We start from the raw sequence: 10,242 nt of genomic DNA, 5'->3' as shown, positions 1-10,242 counted from the left end.
GCTATTTTTTACCCTGTGTTTCAGCTTATGATGATATAAGGCTTTGTTTCTATTCTTACTTTCCATGAGGCCTTCCTATTCTGTAAGTATTTATTGGTCATTAAGCTTTGCCTTTCATCAGAAGACGTCCTATGCTCCTTGATGGCATAAAAACATTATTGCGATGGTCCTGCTTTTTCGGAGTTTTCTGCTTAGATCTTCCTTTTTTTTTTGGGGGGGGGGGGAATACGGATTAAGCATCAGTAATTTAGTTCCAATTTTCCTGCTCTGTTTGATGGGAAGCCAATTCGAGATATTCAATGATGTGGAGTGTTACACATAATATACATTATTTGGTTAGATCATGATTCTTACCTAAGGTACCATAAGGTATGTTGGCAAATTTTGCTAAGCTATCAGGCCTACGTTGTTAGTAACTGATTATATATGATGGTTCTGTACAGAAAGTTATCTTCTCTTAGAATCTGTAGTCGGATACTTCAACATAAGTCTTTTGAAGTCTTTTTATGATCTTACTGAATGCTGGTATTTTATCTTTGAGTTTGAAATGCTAGTGTTTTTAAGGAGTTAATTTTTTTTCAACAAAAATCTTGTTATCTAGCTTGAAAGATATTCCTAATCTAGTCTTAAAACGTCTTTTTAAAGACTGCTAATAAGCTGCTTTAACTTGGGATTGAAGGTTGCTCTTGCGAGACCTTTATGTCGGCTCAGGAGACGAATCCTTCCTCTCTTTGCCCTGTATGCAGATGACTCTCTGCATTCTGGCATCTCATTTCGAAGAGTGCCATAAGTATACTTCCTGTGAGAGTGGTTTGGGATTCTTGGAGACGAATCCTTCCTCTCTTTGCCCTGTATGCAGATGACTCTCTGCACTCTGGCATCTCATTTCGAAGAGTGTCATAAGTGTACTTCCTGTGAGAGTGTTTTGGGATTCTTCTTACCTAGGGTTGTCCTTGAGGTCAAAGGAGTCCTGACTTTTTTCTCCTTGGCCTTGTCCGCTCCCCGCTCGTTCAGTCTCCTCCGGAGGACAAGCAAGTAAGATTGATGTCTACTTCACCCCAGGACAACCCTCTGGTGGGGAGGGCCCCATCTCTTCCCCTAACATCTTTTGATGTTATATATCAACTCTGGCATTCCTTTGGGCTTTAGAGTTCCCCCTCTATGGAACAGCTCTGGGAGGTTCTGAAGCCTGGGCCACAGAGGTAGCGCACATCTTCCTCTGCAGGAGTTGGCCACGGCCTTCCCCTTGAGCCTCAAGAGTAACTTCCCTTGCAGAAGGTCTCATTCCTTTTTCTGAAGCGTCCTCTGCAACTTTTCGCCCACCAGAGTAATTGCTGGCACAGTTTCCTCATAGTCCTGGTCAGGCTTGTTATGCTTTTAGGGTAAGCATGCCATCTAAACTAGCACTGAGTTCCCTCACAAGAGGAAATGGTCTGTTGTTCATCCTCTGGGATAGGTCGTCGTCCTCACCAATGAGATAGGGCTTCCTCTCTTGAGTGGTCTCCCCCTCCAGTACCTCACAAGTAGGGATTAGATTCCTTTATGCCTCCTCCAGCTCTTTGGAGCATCCTAATGGTGGCGGCCATTGACTGCAAGCAGTTGGTGGCCGCAACCATTAAGTCTCGTGAGGCATGACTATTTTGGGTTATTAACCTAGGCTTTAAAACCTAACGGGGTAAAATAAGCTTGTTCTGACATTTGTGAGCAATGGCAGCGAGCATTCACAGACAAGCACCCTCAATCTTACTCGCTTCCATACGAGCGCATATCTCCTCCAGTAGGAGTACAGAAGGGGACTCGTTAACCTCCTGTAGGTTCCCTGACGAGTGTTTGTGCCCCTTTATGTTGCTATAGTTTTTGGATGACGAACAAGCCCTAGTTGAATGGGATAGTCTTGCTCTTTGCCCACCACGCACTGGTGTAGTATACAGGCAAGTTCCTCTCGCTGATGAACTGGGCAGGCAAGCTCCTACACTGACAAAGATCTGCCCACTTCTCTGGCTGCCTGCACATTAGTGAGCCGGTTCCAGCTCCAACATCAGAGACCTCTTTTCAGCCACTCTCCTCATCATGGTGGTTAGGATCTCCTAGGATTTGCGATTTGCTTGTGAACACCACGCATAACAGCACTGCCTCAAGGAATACTCCTGTTGTTTCATGCCCTCCTGCTTCTCCCAAACGGTGGTCCAAGTACGAGAAGTACCTAGACTCTAAGGCCTCCCATAACAGCCCTCCCCCCATTTGGGAGAAACTAGGTATTATCCCAGTCAAACTGACCTAAAGGAGGAGAAAACACGGACAAGAGATGCTTCCACCAGATGATACTAATCACCAGAGGACAAGCAGGGCTTTGTAGATCTTATTTATGGACAATTTCTGTCTGTCTCTGGTACAGTTTGTGGCTACCATACCAATCATTCCACTTCGTAAGCCCTCGTCTCTCTCGATAGATCTTCCACAGGCCCCATGGCTCATGGTAATTCCTTGGAAGGAAACTTCATCTCTCCTTACCTCCTTATTGGACAAGCCCTGATAGTGGTAGGACATAGAAACCATTACTAAAAACTAGGTAGTAGGTTGGCCAGGGCACCACCCACCCATTGAAATACTACCGCTAGAGAGTTATGGGGTCCTTTGACTGACCTGACAGTATCACATTGGATCTTTCACTCTGGTTACGGTTCACTTTCCCTTTATGTACACATACACCGAATAGTCTGGCCTATTCTTTACAGATTCTCCTCTGCCCTCATACACCTGACAACACTAATACTACAAAATAATTCTTCTTCACCCCAAGGGGTTAACTACTGCACTGTAGTTGGTCAGTGGCTACTTTTCTCTTGGGAAGGGTAGAAGAGACCTTTTAGCTATGGTTAGCAATTTTTCTAGAAGGGCACTCCAAAATAAAACCATTGTTCTCTAGTCTTGGGTAGCACCATAGCCTCTGTGCTATGGTCTTCTGCTGTCTTAGATTAGAGTTCCGTTGCCTGAGGGCACACTCGGGCACACTATTCTATTTAATTTCTCTTTCTCTTGTTTTATTAAAGTTTTTATAGTTTTCATAGGAAATATTTATCTTAATGCTGATACTGTTCCTGAAATATTTTATTTTTCCTTGTATCCTTTCCTCACTGAGTTATTTTCCCTGTTGGCACTCCTGGGCTTATAGCATCCTGCTTATCCAACTTTGGTTGTAGCTTAGCAAGAAACAACAACAACAACAACAACAACAACAACAACAACAACAACAACAACAACAACAACAACAACAACAACAACAACAATAATAATAATAATAATAATAATAATAATAATAACTGTGCATCGAAAGGTTTTGAGGCTTCAGGTCAACAGAAGAGTGTTCTTAGTTCAGTTCTAGCCTGTGTTATCAGTAGTGCAGAACCTCCCCTCTAGGTCTCAGGCCCCTGCAAAGGGCCCCTTTGATGAATCTAACCCAGTCTGGGCTCCTATTGGTGTGAGTTTAGGCCTCGATGAGTCTCAAGACAGTGTCCTGAACCACTCTGATGGCATGCTACCAATGGCAGCTAGTCCTAAGGCTCTAGCTTCAGAGCAGAGTGAATCGGATCATTACTTCATGCAGGTCTTAGCCTGCACAAGTAAAATCAATAAATGTGGTGATCCTTTGCATTCGGCCCCCACCCATGTGAAAAACACTGTCCTGGACTTCTTTTGCTAGTCCCCCAGAACTGGCAAGAACAGTATAAAGTTGCCCCGGTTTTAGATGGTGAAGGGAGCCAGGAAGAAGGTCTTCATCAAAGTAACTGGGATTTCAAACTCTATCAGAGCAGGGAATTTACAGCGCCTACATTAACTACCATTTATATGGCAGAGGAAGCACTACTAGATCTTGGACATTGATCCCTCTCCCTTGTCTATAGAACTGGCAATACTAGCTCTATTGCACACTGGCTCCCTCGATAAGTTGGCAACACACTGGGTGACTTTCTAGGCTGCTAAGGCTTCTTTACAAGCTGCTTTGTGGATCAACTACTGGTCTGGTTCAGTAAGTTGCCTGATCGCCAATGAGGATTGGCCAATTTAGAGAAGTGAAAAGTGATGAGCACCTTCATGCTCTCAGGAGCGAGGACAGTTGAGTTCTTCACCCATCATCTGGCCAACCAGTGGACGAACTGGATCGTGAGAGGGCATGACTCTTTCATCTCAGGATTCCAAAGGCAAGTGCCAAAGAGAGAGGTACTCTAGTTCCGCAACTCATTGGTGGATGATTATTCCCCATTCAACTTGGAACACATCGAAGCCATTGCAGAGTGCTGGAGGAAGAGGAGTCATGAGTCCCTTCTCCATGGGGCAGTTACATCTCACCCTTACTCTTCGGCACTATCTGTACCGAGGTCATCCCCCATTAATAGACAGGGACGTAGTAAAGGGTCAACAGCTTTGAAGCAATCGGCCACTAAGAAACAAGCACCAAAGCAGCCCTTTCATGAGAAGGGTGCGAGGAACAGAGGAGGTACAGGTTGAATACATTGCCATTCATACTAGGGTAGTCATTCCTCCCACATGTCCACTGGTGGGAGGATGCCTGAAGCCTGAAGAGATGGAAGGTCCACAAGGCCAAACCTTGGACAGTCTCCATCCTTCATGCAGGGTACCACATCCTGTTCGTTCTCTCTCTAATCCCTCTGTTGACTCATCATCCAGTGATGTCATGTTCCTTTGCGAAGGGATCAGTGAAGGACCTCGCCTTTCAGGCAGATATCCAAACCATGTTGGAGGACAATCACCAAGAGGTCCTGGAGATTGGAAACCAGTCTTTGACCTCTCTGCCATGGATGGGTATGTGTTGCAAACCCTGTTAAAGACAGAGACGGCTGATAAGGTCACACCAAAAGACTTCCTACATCAAGGAAGTACCTAAGATTCCTCCTTACCCAAAGAATGTATCATTTAAGGTGCTATGCTTCAGCCTGTCTACAGGACCAAAAGTGTTCACCCTGGTATCATCCTGGGCTAACGCCAACAGCACTCATCTATTACGGTATCTAGATGATTGGCTGATCCTAGCAAAGTCAGTAGAGCCTTTCTTCTACACCGAGACAGTATCCTCGCCTTTTGTCACCATTTGGGGATTGTTAAAAATTAAAAGTCCTCCCTGCAACCATCTCAAAATCTAGTATATCTTGAGATGCAAATAGACACACTATAAGGCAAGGTTTTTCCATCCAAAAACAAAATAGGGAGACTAAAGGGAGTGGCGTATCCCTTCTTGAAGTGGGGCTCGCTGCAAGCACACCTGTACCTACACTTCCTGAAATGTCTAGTTCCCAGCAGTTGTCTACACATTCATTCTCTTCAGCAGCAACTGAGAACGGGATTCTCTGTACTTCCGAGTTCCGTTAGCATCAAAACAAAAGAGAGACCTGGGTTGATGGTTAGACAATACTAACCTCCTCAAGGGAATAAGTCTTCTCTCTCCTCTCCTTGATTTGACGCATTTTACGGATACATCAAAAGAAGGGTGGAGGCAACACATGCCCTCCGGAGTGTGGCTCAACTCCGATCAGCACTGTCACTTAAACAATCTAGAAATGAGAGCAGTATTTCTGGCTCAAAATTACCTCCAACAGTTCTTTTCAGGACACTCCATAGTGTTGATGATCGGCAACACGACAGTAGTAACATATCTAAATGAATAAGGAGGTACTTTTTCCCAGCATCTATGCCATCTAACTGTGGAAATACTGAGATAAACGAAAGACAACTCAAGCAACCTGTCAGACTGAGATTTATTCCAGCAAGAGAAACATCCTTGCCAACAATCTAAGCAGGAAGGCTCGGATAGCTGGCTCTGAGTGGTCTTTGCTTCCTCAGATAACCAACAGTCTTGACTTTGTGGGGTTCACCTATGATAAATCTATTTGCAACATCCCTGAACCAGAAGCTTCCAGTATACTGCTCATCAGTACTGGATCCCGAGGCCACTCTGCAAAATGCCTTCCAACATCCGTGGGACAACCTTGACGTCTAAGTGTCTGCCTCCATCTTTCTGATGAGATGACTTATCAACAAGGTAAGGGCCTCCATTGTGAAACCTGGCAATAATCCGCATAGCTTCACTGTGGTAGCAAGCAAAATGGTACCCATACCTTCTACTTTTGCTCGCAGAGGAACTGAGAGAGCTTCCTCCCCTTCTCAAGTTGCTCAAACAAGCTCATAAAGACGCATACCATAAAGCAGTTGCTTTTCTACGACTTCACGCTTGAAGGTTACCTGGCATCTCCTCTCGCAGAGAGGCTTTTCACAATCAGTAACGTAAAGGATGTCTAGGTACCTCCATAAGCCGTCTATCTCAGTTTATCAAGCAGAGAGGGCTATCTTCTGTGGTTGGTGTCACGGAAGTACTTTCACTCAGAGAGGAAAATCTGTACTCGGTCTCTGTGGAAATAGCCTATCACTCATTCTTGAGCCTTGTCTCTAGACTAAACGTGCTTAACATTTCCTCCTTGTTGTAGTCGAGTACTACAATCCCTGAAAGGAGCACCTTATGAATTGCTGCATCAGTCCTCAGATCAGGACTCGACTCTTAAGACAGGTTTCTTACTGATCTGGCCTATACCAAAAGAGTCAGTGAGTTGCATAGTCTCTCATATGATACTCCAATTCAAGGGAGTGGGGGCAAGAAACACTCAACTTAGTCCTGAAGTTCGTTGCTAAGACTCAGAATCCAACTTTAGTGGCCTCTAGGTTTGGGCCCTTCCGGATTTCAAGTCACTGTCATGTAACCAATGATCCTGATGAGCTGTTACTATGTCTTGTGAGACTGCTGAGGCGCTATCTCTAATAAACTACCAGAGCTTATCAGTACATCAACGACTTTTTGTAAGCATGGGCAGGATTAAGAAGAGTCATGAATATTACGATCTCAGCCTGGGTCATCAGGCTATTGTATGGGCATTGAATCCTGGCTCTCCTCAGCAAGTTCATAAACCCTAAGCTCATATTGTTAGGGGTATAAGTACATCCCTAATATTCAAAGAACACTACTATGTGACGCAGGTCCTACAAGCAGGCATCAGGTACCATCAGAACACCTTTATGGCCTGCTACCTGCAAGACATAATCCACAGGAGCCTGGATACAATTTCCTTAGGTCATGTGGTGGCAGCGCAACAAGTGTTGTAAGCTACCTCAGCTCCCTTTCAGGACAGGTAGCAGTCAGGCAAGGGTTGACGTTACCTGGTGTTAGTCTGGGATGATTGGATATAATGACTGGCCTTTTCTTCCTTCATCTTCCCTCTCTTAAGGCTCAGCGTCTGGATGACTCTACAAACTGGCCTACCTCTGACTACAGGTAATAACCCTTTCCCTTGTGTAGCCTGAAATACGTAACGTATTTGTTATGTCCCCGTTCTCTCTGTGAGGGGAGTTGGGCAGCCTATAAGTTAAGTAAAAGGAGTGTTACACACTCCAGTCACAGTGCTTAGTTTCCATGCAATCCCTATGATTGCCCAGACTGTCAACTCTTAAGGTTTCGGAGTACCTCTCTCATGTTCAAACGAGCTCAGAATCATGTCCCAGTCTAAGTTCCCAGCTAGTTGGGTCATGGCAGGGATGTCCAACATGCAGCACGCACGGCGCAGGCGGCCCCCAGTCACCCTACTTTTGACCTGTCAATCTCTGTGGCCATGCAGTTTAGAAATATATTCAGAAATGGACCTGATTATATTTGCACACATACACACATAGCCAACACACGCGCGCACACACACAGATATATATATATATATATATATATATATATATATATATATATATATATATATATATATATATATATATATATATATGAATATTACACTTCACTATTCACTTCTGGTTACACCATATATACCAATATATATATATATATATATATATATATATATATATATATATATATATATATATATATATATATATATATATATATATATATATTCTAAAGTTTGAAACTTTTATGATTAACGAAGCATATTCTCATTAGATTTTACATTCATAAACCGACTAAAAGCAACTACCGGACAACAATTGAACAATACAAGAGGAATGTTATTCCTGGTAAAAGGCTTCTTGTGCCATCGGGAAGAAAACAAAACTACGCTAACCTGGTTATATTCATTTTGAAAACTATTGCACCGTTCTAGTTAACAGGCTTCTAAAATCTACAATTAGCTAGTGATTGCAAGAAAACGATCAATTTTGGGGTTATAAATAGATATGTATTGTGGGCTAAAGGCAGGGACTACTGATTTGGGCTATGCTCAGTATAGGGCTGCGCCGCTCCGAACGACGAGCGCATAGGTTACAGATATAAAACATCTCCAGATCGATGATCCTTAACAGCGGAAGTAATTTACGTAATTAAGTATCAGCATCTCCCACGCTTTCACTGTATCAATATACACTTTGAAAGGAAGTTATCGTTTCAATTATTTGTTGAATCATGTTTTGCAAGAAGAGGACAATTAAAGAACATAGAGTGATACAAGAGAAGTGAAAAACCTTGTATTTTTTCTGTGATATAAATGGAAAAACAACAGGTTTGATTTGCAATCAGCAAATTGCCGTTCTTAAAAAATACCATATTGGGAGGCACTATGACACAAACCATGTTCAGATATATAAGAAATATAGTGGGAAAGCACATGAGGATAAAATAAAGGAATTAGAACTATCTGTGAAGAAACAGCAATCCTTATCAAAAAATTTTCGTCAAGTAAGCGATGCGTGCGTGAAAGCAAGTTACATTATCTCCAATGAAATAGCTGTGTCCTCACGACCTTTTACTGAGGGAGATTTCGTTAAGAAATGCATGTTGTTGACTGCTGATGTGATTTACCCAGATAAGCGTCAGGCTCTTGCAAATATAAGTCTGTCAAGAAATACAAAAGCAGAGGGGGTAAATGAAACAGCTGAAGACATTGATAGTAAATTTCAAGGCAAATTTAAGTCAATTGTGGCCTTTCTCTGTTGCAATTCACGAAAGCACAGATGTCAGTGATTTAGCACAACTCGCAGTTTTCATTAGGGATACTGATGAAAATATGCAGGTGACAGAAGAATTTGTTGAACTTGTGCCAATGAAGGGAACAACGAAAAGTGATGATATCTATGTAAGCTTGGTTGGAGCACTGGACAAAATAAGGGTTGATTTGAAGAAATGTGTAAGCAACTGATGGAGCACCTCAGATGATGGGCAGAAAAGCTGGTGTTGTGGCGAAATTGAAGGAGAAATTTGTGGCTTTAAACCCTAATCACGAGTTTCGTAATATTCATTGCATTATACACAGAGAAGTATAGTGTAGTAAAACATTAAACATGGATCATGTCATGGATGACGATTTGTCAATAGTAAACTGTGTTCAAGCACATTGTCTTAATCACAGATAATTCAACTGCTTTATGGAGGAGAATGAGAATCCTCGTGGATTGCCTTATGATGCTAATGTGCGCTGATCAAGTCGAGGAAATGCTGAAGAGCTTCTATAAATTGCGTTATGAAATCATAATCTTCATGAAAGAAAAGGGAAAGGAAGTGCACGAACTTAATGACATGTTTTGCCTGAAAGATTTAGCTTTCATGGTGGATATCACAGATCACTTGAATAATCTCAACATCCAGATGCAAGGGAAAAACAAACTGGTGACCGAATTCTATGACTTGATTCGTGCATTGGAAATCAAACTCAAGTTTTTCCAGGGTCAAATTGCAGCACACAATCTTGCTCATTTCCCCAGCTTGAAATCTATGCAAAATGCAAATACCTTTGATGATGGTGACCCCACAGAGAAATATTGAGAAAATGTCAAACATTAGAGATAAATTTAAACAGATTTGCTAACTTCAAATGCATGGAAAATGAATTTGCTGTCTTTAGAAATCCTTTCTCAGTTGAAGTTAATGTGCTGCCTGAACCTCTGCAACTATGACCCTATGAATACCTGCACCTTTCTTCTGACCCTAGCTGCACATGCACATTCCTTCTGACCCTAGCTGCACTTGCACATTCCTTCTGACCCTAGCTGCACTTGCACATTCCATCTGACTCTACCTGCAATTGCACATTCCTTGTGACCCTACCTGCACTTGCAAATTCCTTCTGACTCTAGCTGCCTTTACATATTCCTTTTGACCCTAGCTGCACTTGCACATCCCTTCTGACCCTAGCTGTACTTGCATATTCCTTCTGACCCTAGCTGCACTTCCATGTTCCTTCT

At 42.8% G+C, this 10,242-nt stretch overlaps 1 protein-coding gene across 1 annotated transcript; it reads left to right on the top strand.

Moving 5' to 3' along the window:
- Window positions 1–1,542: 1,542 nt before the first annotated feature.
- On the top strand, window positions 1,543–9,823 carry LOC137646504 (general transcription factor II-I repeat domain-containing protein 2-like). Its single transcript, XM_068379610.1, has 4 exons — window positions 1,543–1,624; window positions 3,396–3,620; window positions 8,565–8,951; window positions 9,411–9,823. The coding sequence occupies exons 1-4, from the start codon at window positions 1,543–1,545 to the stop codon at window positions 9,821–9,823; spliced, it is 1,107 nt and encodes a 368-aa protein (XP_068235711.1).
- Window positions 9,824–10,242: the final 419 nt, after the last annotated feature.

This window comes from Palaemon carinicauda, chromosome 9 (genome assembly GCF_036898095.1).
Source record: "Palaemon carinicauda isolate YSFRI2023 chromosome 9, ASM3689809v2, whole genome shotgun sequence".
NCBI classification, from domain to species: Eukaryota; Metazoa; Arthropoda; class Malacostraca; order Decapoda; family Palaemonidae; genus Palaemon; species Palaemon carinicauda.
This window is presented reverse-complemented; position numbering and strand designations above follow the sequence as displayed.

Coding starts and splice junctions, on each gene's coding strand:
- LOC137646504 (XM_068379610.1), top strand. CDS start 1,543: ATGCCTCCTCCAGCTCTTTGGAGCATCCTAATGGTGGCGGCCATTGAC. Junction 1,625..3,395: donor GGCCGCAACCATTAAGTCTC/GTGAGGCATGAC, acceptor CTGTGTTATCAG/TAGTGCAGAACCTCCCCTCT. Junction 3,621..8,564: donor GCAGGTCTTAGCCTGCACAA/GTAAAATCAATA, acceptor GAAAAACAACAG/GTTTGATTTGCAATCAGCAA.